Genomic DNA, 15185 nt, shown 5'->3' on the forward strand with positions numbered 1-15185 from the left:
GGTGTTACTATAGTGGAGCAAAGAAACAGTGCAGCTGCTGCCACCTGTCACTGCACCAGTTGAGGCAACTGGGACTCAGTGGAGGTCATTTGGGAAAAGGCTCTCTTGAAACTTGCAGCCACCCTTGCCTAGGTTCTTGAAGTTACTGTTCAAGGTCAGTGCTTGGAGTGGTTTTGGAAGGGATATGACGAGCATTTTCTCCCACAGGGAGGTGTGCAGGTTTTTGTTGAAGGAGATATCGAAGCTCCATTTTGGATGCTACTGGTGAGCTTAGGAGACACAGAGAACACAGTGCATTTGTCACAGTGCCATACATTTTGGCTCAGCTGTGAGGCCATTGCCTATGACAGCCTTTCTCAACCTTGGGTCCCCAGATGTTGTTGGCTTGGCACTCAATCTGTCATTGCCTTACTCCAGCTGCCCATAGTTGGATAAGCAAGCCAGTCATCCAATGGCATGCATGGGAAATGCTGCTCTTCCCTGGATCTGAAGCCGTTGCTTGACTTAATCACATCACTAGAGCAGCACAGGATCATAATGTTTTGACAGCCTCAAATTGAGTCACAATGTTATGATAGGTGACTGAAGAGCATAATCAAGAGCTGCCTTCAAACCCTGATGATTCCGCCCCCCCCCCCCAAAAAAAAACCCCAAACAAGCAACAGAATGGACTTCACAGACTTAGGTCTAATTAATTAATGAAGTCTGAACCCTAGCTAATTGTTTGTATGTGTCCTGTCATGTTTGTGGGTTGCATTGCACACTCCATGTAATTAAGGTTTATTTTAGACTTTGATTCCCCGGAGCCAACTGAAGCCTAATGATATTTAATGGTAAGCATTGCCAGTTAATGGGAATAGTTAATGAGGGCGTCTTCAGATGATTTAGTGATGTTTGGCTGCTTTGTGGCCACTTGAGACTTGCTTGTAATTCACATTTACTGGAAATGTATTTAGAGTTACCTTTTTGATAAACCACGTGGTGTAGTTTAAATGGCATCATACTTTATGCATAACAGTTTATAAACTTTCACAACAGGAACTGTTCACTGTCTTGTGGAACATCTTTATGCCATTGATTGGCAGATCAGATCAATAATGTTGTGTGTTGTTTCCAGCAGTATTTATTTATGTATTGTGTCTGTGTACAGTACTATCCTTGCGCTATGAAGTTCAGGTGGTGTTATTTAGGGTTGCCCCATCCTATCCATACAAGCCAGTGGGGTAGATTGAACTGAGAAACAGTAACTGGCTGAAAAGCATCCGTGGTGCTTCATGGCTATGCATGGATTCCTCTTGCAACAGTGACACACTGACTCTCCACTCTGGTGTCATCCGGGCTATCTGTTGATGGTCAAAACGGATGAATCCTCTAACTCATTGGTGATGGCCCCAAGAATATCCCTGCAGAACTGCATCTAGAGCCATTTCCTTGCAGTTTCCGGAAACAGTTGAAGATAAATTTGTTCTGACAGGCATTCCCAGCTGGAGAAACGGGTTCTTCCCAAAAATGTCCACTTGTTGGGGTTTTATCCTTGTCTTATTTGTGTGTGTGTGTGTGTGTGTGTGTGTGTATGTGTGTGTGTTTGTATGTGTGTGTTTTGATTATCTTAAGTGTAAATTTAGAAGGTGAATAATAAATCAGTTGTGCTTGTGATGATGACAATAATTCTATTGGTTGCGGAACACATGCCTCTTGAACCTGGGCTTTTAAAATTAATGCATTCATTTTTGGTGTCCTCAGTAATGTGTTATATGGAATTACTGTTTTTTTTTTTTGTTATGGGTGGGGTTGTTGTTTGTTGATTTGCTTGTTTTTATGTGCTGTAACAACAAGTTAGGTGTAGCTCAAAGAATAGTCCATTTTCTGATAATGGGCTTCTTGATCAGGGAAACTTCCAAAATGGAACATAGTTTGTTCTTTGTCTCTTGAGTCCATAGATGACTTAACAAATATATAGCAGTAGTCTAGCTAGTAAAACTTCTCATGGCTGGAACATCTGTGGGCCCATATTCATGACTGAGACAACTGTACAATGTGAATTAACCTGGTTAATTGTGTTTTGTTAAAAAGAAGAGTTTAAATTTTCCTACATCATTCCATACCTAACTTCCTTATTAGACATCTTGCCAACGTCCTCCCAAATGACATAATTATGCAAGTGAAGTTGTGATTAGTTCTGTATGAATGAAAATGGGTTCTTTGTGAGCTTCCCCAGTCTTGTGATGGAATTTCATTTCAGTCACTCTTTACTCTTCTTGCTGATTGAATGATCTTCTATTAAAACCTGATATATAACCAAATGAAGCTAGTATTTGGTGAAATTTTAGAACTTGACTCCACACAAACCAGAATATTTCTGCTTGATTTTAATTAATCTGCAGCAGACCCAACTCACTTGCCTACATCAGTAGCATTTTACAGGCACCTGGCTTACATGGAGGTCTTTAAGCAGAGGCTTGACAACCATATGTCAGGAGTGCTCTGATGGTGTTTCCTGCTTGGCAGGGGGTTGGACTCGATGGCCCTTGTGGTCTCTTCCAACTCTATGATTCTATGATTTAGGAAGAACAATGGTTAACAGCTTTGGGACAGCATGGCCTATGATTGTGTGGAGGCAACTGTGCCTTCCCCTGTTTTCCCAACTGCAGCCCCGTTACCTCCTCATTTTGCAGGAGAGAGGTAAACAATTGGTCCAGGGGACCTGCACTCTCTCTTCACCTCCCCATAACCAAAGTAGACCCAGCACTAGGATGGGTGGAAAGGCTTAAACCTCTGTCCAGCCTGGTATCCGGATGGGGATTTAAATTATTCCACAATCAAATCATTTCATGGGGGGGGGGGAGTAGGGGCAGATCCGAGATGGGGGGTGGGGTGGCCACACCCATGCGTGGCCTGTAACTACCAGAGGGTTTTCCAGGGCAAATGAGGCTCTCAGGCCAAAAATGGTTGGCCCCACTGCTCTAGAGAAGTGAATGGAGTTAGTCCTTTCCCAGTGGAAGAAGGGAAATAGGCACCTGTCAGGATAACTCTTAAAGAGGAAACACATGCATACCTACAGGCACACCATGCTCAGCATCTAGGAAGAGTTGTATTTTCCTGTAGGTGAGCAAAATAGCTTGAGGTGGCCCTGTTTATGCACAAACGTGTGTTGAACAGCCTTAATTAGCTGTTTAGGATTTTTGTTGGTTTTTAAATGATCTTTCCCCCCCTACAGATCTGCCCTTATTTCAGTAAAAGGATCACAACTAAAATTAAGGATCTGCTGCAGCAAATGGAAGAAGGGCTGAAGACTGCAGATCCTCATGACTGCTCTGCATATACTGGCTGGACAGGTGAGGTACCCAAACTTCTTGACAAAGTTCATGGAATTACTTTTGGAGTTGAATTGTTAAGATCCTCACAGATACAACAGCTTACTTTGTGATCTAGTGCTGGGTTCTAGGTTCAGGCTTCGTTTCCATTGATATTCCATTGATAAGTATATTCACATCATTTTAGTCTGCTTTTCCATGAAACCACATTCAGAATGTTTGACAGCATTATATGGCTGGCATATACTCCCACTTTCAACCCAGTTCCTCTCTGGAGGTAGAAAGTGAAGACCATGTTGCTACAGGTTTCTTCTTGCTTACTTTCCCACTTAGAGCCATTAACAATTAGTTGGCCAGGAAAGCTCTTCCTTGGTCACCTAAGAAAACTATTAATCCTGTTTTCCAAATTCTTAAAATAAAAAAACGCACCACCACCAATTACTACTGTTTTGAGCATAGCCTGGCCTGCTTCTGTGAAGTGTGTGGTCTGGTCTGGTGCCACTTGTAGTTTTCAATTTACCCAACACTTTCTACCATTATTTGTATGCTTATTGGGGGGGGGGGGGTTGAAAAGGTTAACTGGTGGATTGGCCCATTTGGATGAGATGATTGGTGGATTGAGCCTTTTAATTAGGCAGTGTGTATGTCACTATTTTGTAATCTAAAGAACAGAATGCTATATTGGGCATAGAATTCAATCTCCTATTAATTCCTGCTTTTGTATTTTTATTTTTTGAAAATGCAAGTTTGTAGTCCATATGGCAGCAACATTTATTTATTTATTTATTGAATGTGTTAGTCGCTTTATCTTGCCCAGAGCAACCCAATGTGACTTACAGCCAACCATACAAACAGGCAAAAAAATCACATATAGATACATTAAAACCAAGCGGAGAAAGAAATAAGTTAAACAAACATGCTGCCCACTTGTAAAAGGACACACAAAGCTAAAGACCAAAGACCTGGATATAGAGGAAAGTTTTTGCCTGCCAGGTAAACCCTCTCTGGGTAGATTATGTGGCTACTAAAATCTCAGGAGCCAGATGGTGGCTGAATAAGATGTACAGTGGTCCAGGATTTTTGTGCTCTGCATAGCTCATTATTCCTCCCCATGATGTACAAACTGGAATAAATAACTCAGAATTGTAAAAATAGCCATAATGAAATATGTAAAGTAGATGATGCAGATTTGCTTAATTTGTATAGTTATTCAGGTTGCAGAACACAGCTTTTTGGGGGGGGGGGTCAGTGAATTTGTACTGTCTGTGTGCAAAATTTGTTAACTTGCACTAAGTGTACATACCGTATTTTTCGCCCTATAAGACGCACATTTCCGCCTCCAAAAATGAAGGGGAAATGTATGTGCGTCTTATGGGGCGAATGCAGGCTCCTTGGCTTCAGCGATAGCAACGCGAAGCCTCCGAAGCCAGGAGAGTCTGCTCTTTGAGGCTGGCTGTGGGGGAAAGCAGCGCTTCCCCCCTCGCCAGCCCCAGAGGATGGGGGGCAGCAGGAAGGCGCGCGACGCCTTCCTGCTACTCTCCATCCCGGCACTGAGGCTGGCGGGGGGGAAAGCAGCGCTTCCCCCCTCGCCAGCCCCAAAGGATGGGGGGCAGCAGGAAGGCGTGCGACGCCTTCCTGCTACTCTCAATCCCGGCATTGAGGCTGGCGGGGGGGGGAAAGCAGCGCTTCCCCCCTCGCCAGCCCCGGAGGATGGGGGGCAGCAGGAAGGCGCGCGACACCTTCCTGCTACTCTCCATCCCGGCATTGAGGCTGGCGGGGGGGAAAGCAGCGCTTCCCCCCTCGCCAGCCCCAGAGGATGGGGGGCAGCAGGAAGGCGCGCGACGCCTTCCTGCTACTCTCCATCCCGGCACTGAGGCTGGCGGGGGGGAAAGCAGCGCTTCCCCCCTCGCCAGCCCCAAAGGATGGGGGGCAGCAGGAAGGCGTGCGACGCCTTCCTGCTACTCTCAATCCCGGCATTGAGGCTGGCGGGGGGGGGGAAAGCAGCGCTTCCCCCCTCGCCAGCCCCGGAGGATGGGGGGCAGCAGGAAGGCGCGCGACACCTTCCTGCTACTCTCCATCCCGGCATTGAGGCTGGCGGGGGGGAAAGCAGCGCTTCCCCCCTCGCCAGCCCCGGAGGATGGGGGGCAGCTGGAAGGCGCGCGATGCCTTCCTGCTACTCTCCATCCCGGCATTGAGGCTGGCGGGGGGGGAAAGCAGCGCTTCCCCCCTCGCCAGCCCCAGAGGATGGGGGGCAGCAAGAAGGCGTGCGACGCCTTCCTGCTACTCTCCATCCCGGCATTGAGGCTGGCGGGGGGGGGGAAGCAGCGCTTCCCCCCCTCGCCAGCCCCAGAGGATGGGGGGCAGCAGGAAGGCGCGCGACGCCATCCCGCTACTCTCCAACCATCCTGTGGGCTTTTTGCGGGAGATGGGGGAATTCCCTCACCTCCCACAAAAGCAGGCAAAAGCCGTGCGCCGCTCTTGGGGGCTTTTCCCTGAGGAGGGAGAAGGGACTGACTGGCCAAGTCCGTCCCTTCTCCCTCCTGTGGGCTTTTGCAGGAGATGGGGGAATTCCCCCACCTCCCGCAAAAGCAGGCAAAAGCCGCGTGCTCTTTAAAGGGGCTCCGCGGCTTCTGCGGGCTTTTCTAGGAGCCCGCAGGAGCCGCACACCCTTTGAAGAGCGCCCCTCTTGGGGGCTTTTCCCCGAGGAGGGAGAAGGGACTGCCTGGTCGAGTCCGTCCCTTTTCCCTCCTGGTCGAAAAGCCCGTAGGAGTCGCGCACGGCTCCTGTGAGCTTTTGCGGGAGGTGGGGGAATTCCGCCACCTCCCGCAAAAGCAGGGAGAAGGTCTTGGAGTAGCGCACAGGCTGCGTGCAGCCTGTCCGCTGCTCCCAGAGCTGCGGGGGGGAAATCATATTTTTTTCCTTGATTTCCCCCCCTGAAAACTAGGTGCGTCCTATGGGCCGGTGCGTCCAATAGGGCGAAAAATACGGTAGATGTGGATACTTCTTCATTCCAATTCTGTGCTTATGGCATATTGCAATCAAGGTGGACTTCAACTGATACATGCATGATCCTATTCTATAATAGATGTTTGCACCGCATGCTCCCCAGGTTCCTTCCAGCTTTGTTGCTTAGAAGAATTAAATATGAAAGAGGATTATTGGCCCACATTCAGTTCTGGAAATGGAAGTTCAGTATTTTTCCTCTTTTCTTCTTAATGGCTCTTGGAAGGATTCAGAATGTTCTGGGCAGATGGTTCTGTAGGAGGAGAAATGACAAAAAGGTGACATTTGTGATTGGTTTGTTTTAAAAACCTAAAAATGGGGGCAGCTGTGTGGCACTAAAGGTTTTTTTTTAATGCCGCCTCTCACTTGCTGTTTCTTTAGAAGCAGAACAGAATTCTGACACTGGGATTGACAGAATTAATTGCTAATTCACACTAGGGCAATTAAAACAAATCAACCTTCCACTTAAAATAGCAATACAGATGGATGAGTAATATCAGTTCCATGGAGAATGGCTTGGGCTTTATTCAGGAATGCTCAAATACGACAGAAAAATAAATTTTAGAACTGTTTTTGTGTTTGTTAAATATAAAAACAGCTGCAAATGTTTTATTTTTTCCCCACATTTCTTTCCTGCCTTTCCTTGAAGAAGCTCATAGTGACATATATGCTTATCCAATGTATAGTCACAACCATCTTATAAGATTGTATAAGATCAGAGGGAGACTACTCTAGTGAGCTTCATAGCAGAATGAGGATTTGAACCCGTTCCTCTGGTCAAGATCCAACACTCAGGCTCATATCATGCAACCCTCTAATTTAATCCTAAGGAAGTTTTTTCATTTTCCCCCAACAGAGATAATGTAATTCAGCAAGATTCAGTATTCACCTCTGCTGCATTTCTTCTATTATACAAGATGCAAAACAATTATCATTGAAGTACAGTGGTCCCTTGGTTCCCAAACTTAATCCATCCCGGAAGTCCATTCCAAAACCGAGGTGTGCTATCCCATAAAAAGTAATGCAAAATGGATTAATCCATTCCAGACTTTTAAAAACAACCCCTAAAACAGTAATTTAACAGGAATTTTACTATCTAATGAGACCATTGATCCATAAAATGAAATCAATAAACAATGTATTTCAGTCACACAATCAATCAGTAGCTGAACTGGGTTCCACACAGTTACAAAAACAAAACAAAAAAGAGCCACAAAAATGCAAAATAAATAGCAAAAACAGACAGACCTCAGCGTAACACTCAAAACAGAAGTGTGGCACTAAAAATGGAGCATGTTCGGCTTCCAAAAAATGTTCGCAAACCAGAACACTTACTTCCAGGTTTGCAGTTGTTTGAGTACCAAGGCATTTGAGAACCAGGGTACCACTGTAATCTTCAAAGGGTGAGAAAGAGGGATGGACATTGAGACTGTTATATAAATCATTCAAAGTTCACAATGTCACACAATATATTTTGCCTATTAGACTCTCTGTCTTACCAGGCTGGGGCGAAACATGTGGACAGGGGCAGAAATCCCTCCCTGTATCTGTGTCTGGCCCCCTGAACTTTTTCCAGGTTACATCCCTCACTGGCTCTCCTTCACATCCAAAGTGTTTTTGCCTGGCTGGAATCTGTCTTGCTTGAACTCTGATAATGCCTCTTGCTTGTCTAGACTCTAGATGGAGGATGGAGGGGTGGGGCTTATTTCTAGAAGCTAGCCTACTGTATAATTGTAAAATTTACATTGTTGCTCTACCCACCTTTTCCTCTGGCTCCACCAACTACTGGCAAATGGCTCTTGGAAGGTAGACCGGAAGGAAAAATGACTCTCTGACTAAAAAAGGGAATGATGTATCTCAACCAAGGAAGAGGAGGAAGAGGAGAGGCAAGGAGGGGAGGCGAAGAGCTAAATCAAAGCCCTTGGTCCTTCTGCTCCACCTGCTATATTCCAGAATCTAGGGTTGATGGTCAGCCATCCATCGGGGGGGGGGGGGGGTGAAATGCCAGGTCTGGCCAGAAAAAAATACTTTCCATGATTTGATTGTAGATGAGGGAGGCAACTTTGGGTGTATAACTGAGACCTGAGCAGATGAGCGCAGTGGTCACCCAGCTGTGTCTGCCCAGGTGCAGCACCAATTCAGGTCAGAGGAGCAGGTGGTGGTTGGTTGCCATCCATCTCCCTTGCCAGGAGACCAGTCTGCACTGTGTCTGGGTTTGAGGGGTTGTCGGCCTTTGTAGTTGGGATTGACAGAATTACGATTTGATCAAGTGTATCAGTTGAACGCTCTGAACTATTTGATTCTCTAATATATTGTACTGATGGTTTTCATGTAGTATTTTAACAATTGTGACTTGCTGATATTGCTCGTGTGATTAGGGGTGGAATACAAAACGTAGAAATAAATGGTCAGACCTGGTTGGCGCCCTCCCTCCTGACACCCACCTCATTTAAGTTACTTATCTGAATTCAGTGGCACTTGCATCTCACTGTTCAGGATGATCCCATGTGTCTTTAATGGGAGTTATGCAGTATTATTTCATCCCATAATTAAGGTTTGTTTAGTGGCCAGCATAAGTCGGATCAGGTTAGTCTTTCCCTGGTGAGTCAAGACCACAAGTAGCAGGCTGTGCTCAAGGTGGGCTGTAGAAGCATCATTCTCTATTTCTCTGGACTTTGATTTAAGAAGAGAAGGGTGGGAAGAGAAAAGAAGAGGCAAAAAAAGGAGAGTGAGACCCATCTTGTACTTGGTGGCTAAAGGTGAGTCCTGGTTTCAGAAAGGTATAAAAAGTCCTGTCATTTTTTTTAAGGACTATTGTGACTCTATGGGTCAGCAAAGGAGAGGGAATAAGTCCATTTAATTTTTCTTCTTTCTGGTGATTCCAGGTATAGCCCTTTTGTACCTTCAGCTGTACCGTGTGACGCAAGAACAAAGTCATCTACAGCGATCCCTGGATTATGTGAAGAGGATCCTACGCAATCTGAATGGAAGAAGGGTTACTTTCCTCTGTGGTGATGCTGGACCATTGGCAGTGGGAGCAGTGGTGTACCACAAGCTGAAGAATGACACTGAGTCCAAGGAATGTGTGATGAAGTGAGTACCTGAGATGGGCTGGGGACAAACGCTTAGAAGATAGGCTAAGCATTCTTCAATGGATCAGTAACAGCAGAGCAAATCCCCTCCTTGGGAGACCAGACAAAGGAGCTGGAGAGGATTAAGTTGGTTTTCTAATGGATAGCTCAGCCTCCAAAGAAAGACTCTTAATGTGCTGCTGCCAGTTAGCCGCCCTAGCAATATAGTAAAATCAGAGAATTAACATAGTAGCTACCAAACCAGCATAAAAGCATTCCAGGTGTTAAAAGTTTAAAAGCCAAAGAAAATAAAATGTCTTTGCCTGGTGCTGAAATAATAAATCAGTCTATTCATTCTACGATACTTTTCCTCATCAAGTGTTATTATTATTATTAGTAGCAGTAGTAGTAAAAGGTAAAGGGACTGCTGACCTTTAGGTCCAGTCGTGGCCGACTCTGGGGTAGCGGCACTCATCTCGCTTTATTTACAGCTTCTGGGTCATGTGGCCAGCATGACTAAGCCGCTTCTGGCAAACCAGATCAGCGCACGGAAATGCCATTTACCTTCCCGCCGGAGCAGTACCTATTTATCTACTTGCACTTTGACGTGCTTTCGAACTGTTGGTTGGGAGGAGCTGGGACCAAGCAACGGGAGCTCACCCCATCACGGGGATTCGAACCGCTGACCTTCTGATCGGCAAGTCCTAGGCTCTGTGGTTTAACCCACAGCGCCACGCGCATCCCGCCTTAGCTATAGTAGAAGTCTCTGAAATCAGGAATTGGTGTGAAAATGAGGAATCAGCCAGTAGTGTTTATCCCTATCCCTGATACATCTACAGTTGCAATTGAAATTATTCCACCCCCATTGCAAATCGCGTTTATTATCAAAATTTACGGACTTTTAGCTGTTTGCAATGAGCAAATCAAACAAAAACAATTGAAATAGCTCGGTAAAATGAATGCTTCAAGTGATTTCCCCAAAATCAGCTGTGAAATGCAAGTTATACTGGTTTCTCCAGTCTCACTATTGTTCAACCCCTTCATGGCAAGCATCCTTTTGCACTTTCAGTTGCAGCTGTATAGGAGAGAGAAGGGTCACTTTTGTTCGCAGAAGGCAAAGCACCTGCAAAGTAGCAAGTTGCCATGCTAGGGTTATATATAGGGACTCAGTCAGTTCCCTGCAGCTAGGAGAACTTACTACTGAGCAAGCAGGTGGAGGATCTTTACAAAAGGAAGATGACAGCTCCACCCCCACCCCCCGTAGCATGAGAAAGGATCCGTCTTGCTTATTTTGGTTTGGTTTCCTCTGATACTTCCATCCCTAGAAAGAATAACATTTGATCCAGAGGCTTCTGGGGTACTTCTCTGCCTTTCTCCTCCCATTTTGGACAAGGCTCTAGTGACCTTTGGCAGGTTATAAACACACAAGTGGTTTCTTTTAGCATTCTTTGCCCTGGCCCTACCGTTTGCTTTTCCCCAGCATCCCTTGCTGTACCCAGAGCTCTTGGGGGCTCTGCTCTGCCTACAGCCATTGCACTGCAGTTTATATTTAGAAGTTGCATCACTCTCCTCCTAATCCACAGTCTCTGAAAGATTAATCTCCATCAGGGCTTTTTGATATGACTGTTTGCATTTTAAATGGAACTTTCTTTCCCTGCTGAGAATAAAAGGCAGGGTGCTGCTTTTTTCAGATTTTGTTTCAACCAGGCTGCTTTCTGGAGTGGGAAGCAGAGAATAAAAATGAGATTAAGGCTAAGATTCTCGTTTGTTTAATTGAAAATAAATGTCATTGGAAACAGTTGGGCTTACTTCCTAGGAAGTGGCTGCCATTCAGAAAGCTGGGGGGGGGGGGGCAGATCTCTCTCTCCTTTTTCTGAGCAGCTCCCTTCCCCCTTCTAGGTTGGTGTATCTTAAGCCACTTTTGAAATGGAAGTGATTTGGAGCGGTTTACACTGTGCCTAAGGGATAGGTGCTGCTAATTTGAAAGACAGATATATGGCTTCATTTCTACATATTCCTAACTTGATTTACTCTTACCTTGATGACTGAAGGCTGAAATTTGCTTAACAGCGTGGGGGCGGGTGGAGTTCATTAATTCCATTTGACGGCCTGGAAATAACCTGTTTCCAGTGCTCAGTGTTAGCTCAGGTAGACATGAGGCCTGAAAACTAGGTTATGGGTGCAATAACAGAATGCCTAGGCGCTGCTTTTTTTGTATTACAAGATTACAAAGCTGAAAACAAATGAACTCCAGCTAAAACCTTATCTTCAATTTTCATATGGTCTCGTCCTCATCAATATTCCTTTGTGGGCCCCTTCTTCAGTCTTCAGAGAGTGGCTGGAAGTGGGGAGGCAGAAAAGGTTCTCCTTTCCTTCCACTCTGCAAACAAAGCTCTGGATTCTCCCTACACCCCCTATATAACTTTCTAGCACAACAATTAGCACATATTACAGGCCTACACAAGTGATGGAAGAGACACACACTTTGAGTGTACAGTTCACACTTAAACGTCTTACTTCAGTGCCATCATGTGGGGCAAGATAGCACCAAGGTAGGACGTGCTTATCAGAGCTCTGCATATTCCCTTTCACTTACATGACGGGGGGTTGCTTTCCTGTCTCCCCCCACCCCTTTTGTTCTTTTTAAAATTCCTCTTATTGCCCTGTCTCAAATCTTCCATTCTTGGGCAAAGTGATTGAGCGGGTGGCTGTGGAACAACTCCAGGCACGCCTGGAGGATGCGGACCATTTAGATCCCTTCCAATCAGGATTCAGTCTTCACCATGGGACTGAAACTGCCTTGATTGTGCTGGTTGATGATCTCCGGTGGGCTAGGGACAAAGGTGAGAGCTGTTTCCTAGTTCTGCTGGGTCTCTCAGCGGCCTTTGATACCATCAACCATAACATCCTTCTGGACCGTCTAGAGGAGCTGGGGGCACTGTTATACAGTGGTTCCACTCCTTCCTTCTGGGCCATGTCCAGAAAGTGGTGTTCAGACCCCTGGGCTCTCACTTATGGGGTGCCACTGGGTTCTGTCCTCTCCTCCATTAAAACCCTTTCTATAATGTTTGTAGTACTGGTTTCCACCATGGCATCCCTCCCCACAACAGCCTTAAAAGCTACGATGAAGGTAGAATTTCACAGATTGGCTGGTTAGAGGACAAGGCAGGCTGTTAGGATCTGGTTGTGCTCTCTGACTGATGTGTGTGAAGCATTTGAGAAGGCAAAAAGTAGGAAATATGCCACTTCCCCTGGCATATTTCACAGAGTTGTCTCAGTTCACAGAGTTGTCTCAGGATAAGCAGTAGGAATCACACACGAGTATGTTTAACCCACGTTAAATCATCTTACTACTTCGGGTAGTGATAAGGCGGGATATCAAATCCAAACTCTTCTTCTTCTTCAGATGTTTCTTGAGCTTCACAGTGGGTTAAAAGTGATGGGGTCTTTATCTGCTGTAGGGTATCGACTGCCGGGTGGGGCGAGCCTCACTCTCTCCAGCCCTCGCCAGGATGGGACTTGCCTCAGGGGTGGGGAGCGCTGAATGGGGGCGGGGCTTGCAGCCCTCACTGCCCTTACCGCCAATGGACAGGAGAGCGCTTGCGCCCCGAGTGCAGATGGGGATTGGAGGAGAGCACTCCTGTGCTGAGTGGGGCGGGGCCTAGGCGCAAGACATCATGCCCATCCATCTAAAACTGGTTGCAATTGGACCATGGCAAGTTGCAGAACATGCCTAGTCCTTAGGGAGTTTCAAACGCTGCCACTGCTGTATATAAAGAATGAGAGGATAATAGTCGGGAGCAGGTTGGAAGCATGTGTGGTGTTGAGTGGCTAGAGGCTGATCTGCCTCATTGAATCTTACACAGTTGATTTTTTATTTCACCAGTCCAGATAGGATTGGACAAAAAAATCTCTTTCAAATATTGGAGAGACACTACTGAACTAGATGAACCAATGGCTTATTGTGTTCTGGTGGAATTATTTTGGCCTCTTTCTCAAATTATTTGACCTAGAAAAACCTAAGTTACCTCAGCTTTAGTTAGCTTTGCAAGCTCACCGTGGTTTTTGCCAGCTCACCAGGCTACATCAACCTGCATGTGACACACTGACAGCCTGCAAAAAAGGAGAGCAGAGTCTTTTCTGTGTACAGAAAGCTTACTTGCCTGATCACCTGGAGGCAGTTCCTCTTCACTGTGGCAACCTATTTACAAGCTTCCCATACTTGGGTGTGATCTGATGAAAGTCTAAGAACCTTCAGTTTTCCCTCCAATTCTTTCTCCTTCCAGACTTTTGCAGCTCCAGAGAATGGTCCTTGCCACAGATTCTGACCTTCCAGATGAGCTGCTTTATGGGAGAGCTGGCTACTTGTATGCCTTGCTTTATCTGAATACTGAAATTGGACCCGAGGCTGTGCCACAGTCTGCTATCAAGGAGGTAAGAGAGAAGCGCTGTTTTCCAGGCATTGGCTTTGTACAGAGTTGGTTGTTTGGGAGGAGAGATCGCTGGAGGTTCATGGTGCCTTTTGTTCCCACCTTTTGCCTGCACTTAGCTATCTCCATACATGTCCCATTTGTTGTTTCAATCTTGCAGAACTGTCTCCTGCCTTCTTTGGGGCTTTCCACATAATGCTTTTCTAAAAGCCTACATTTTCTTCATAGTTCTATACAGGCAGTGCTCGATTTGCATGGAGGTTACATTCTGGACCCGCGTGCGTATCAGCAGGGTCTGCATAAGGGCACCCCACTCCGCACCTTTTTGTGACATTTTTGGGTCACTTCTGGGTTTGGCACAATGTGCATGGTTGCAGTCACAAACATATCGGGCACACCTAAAACGGTTGCTGTCTGTCCTTGTGCCTGTACTTATCCATGACTAGTGGTCCTGTATCCACGCATAGTGGAAGCCATTATTGCAGAAGCCCTCTTGAAAGATAACTGAGTGCTCCTGCATTTCAGTTGTACAGCAGAGAAGGCATGCTTGGTCTCTAATGAAGTAATAGTATTTAAGCAGTAGAAAAAACACACTTTTGCAAGTAGCTCCCACTAATGCAGTTGCTCCACATGCTGGGGTCCCTTTCACTAGCAATAAAGCATTGCTTTTTGAAATGTAGTAACAGAAATTCTACCTGGAGGAAGTCTTGAATACTCTTTGCAACCTATGCATTTATTGCAGGTTTGGGGGGCCTTTGGACCTCCAGTGGCCAGGGAGGATGGGAGTTGTAGTTTAGGAATAGCTGGAGGACCAAAGGTTCTCCACACCTGATTTCTTTCATTTTTCTGGCTGGAACAAGAAGTTCAGAGTAGTCACTGAAAAAGTTATTGCAAGACCAACTCCCACTGGTCACATAAAGAAATTTGTGAATTTTTTAGGCTTGCATAACTCCACTGTTACGGCTTTGGCTACAGAGTGTGAGATGTTCTCTCAGAATAATGGAATGCCTGTTATTCTATCTGTCTGCATCAGGTGGTGGATTCCATCATTGAATCAGGTAAAAACTTTTCCAGAGAGGAACGAAAGACAGAACGGTGCCCATTATTGTATCAGTGGCACAGAAAACAATATGTTGGTGCAGCCCATGGCATGTCTGGGATCTACTATATGCTTATGCAGGTAATGTTCTTCCATGCATGTGAATAAGTCTTTTATGGCAGCTAACCCAAATCAATTATTTTAATAGCAGTGGTGATAGGAGCTAGTTTGGAAAAGGGGGGTGGGGGTTGGGTGGGTGGGGAGAGAAGGAGACTCTCCTGAGGGCAACAGTGAGAGAAGGGAACTTGTCTTAAGAATAAGAAGCGGC

The 15185-nt window shown here is 45.9% G+C and overlaps 1 protein-coding gene and 1 long non-coding RNA gene across 3 annotated transcripts in view; one reads left to right on the forward strand and one right to left on the reverse strand.

Moving 5' to 3' along the window:
* Nucleotides 1-15185, reverse strand: part of LOC310661313 — a 156800-nt gene that overhangs the window by 8601 nt on the left and 133014 nt on the right. The gene's annotated exons all lie outside the window — the stretch shown is intronic.
* Nucleotides 1-15185, forward strand: part of LANCL2 (LanC like glutathione S-transferase 2) — a 28725-nt gene that overhangs the window by 4110 nt on the left and 9430 nt on the right. Inside the window, exons 1-5 of one of the 2 annotated variants that reach the window (XM_083407089.1) lie at nucleotides 1517-2443; nucleotides 2566-3335; nucleotides 9203-9410; nucleotides 13675-13822; nucleotides 14852-14998. In XM_083407089.1, coding sequence (XP_083263215.1) covers nucleotides 3197-3335; nucleotides 9203-9410; nucleotides 13675-13822; nucleotides 14852-14998 — 642 coding nt within the window. In that variant the 5' untranslated portion in view covers nucleotides 1517-2443; nucleotides 2566-3196. Of the gene's footprint in view, nucleotides 1-1516; nucleotides 2444-2565; nucleotides 3336-9202; nucleotides 9411-13674; nucleotides 13823-14851; nucleotides 14999-15185 lie in introns of those variants that run through there. The other variant, XM_083407088.1, reaches the window with a different exon arrangement.

This window comes from Podarcis tiliguerta, assembly GCF_965153285.1.
Source record: "Podarcis tiliguerta genome assembly, chromosome: 12".
NCBI classification, from domain to species: domain Eukaryota; kingdom Metazoa; phylum Chordata; class Lepidosauria; order Squamata; family Lacertidae; genus Podarcis; species Podarcis tiliguerta.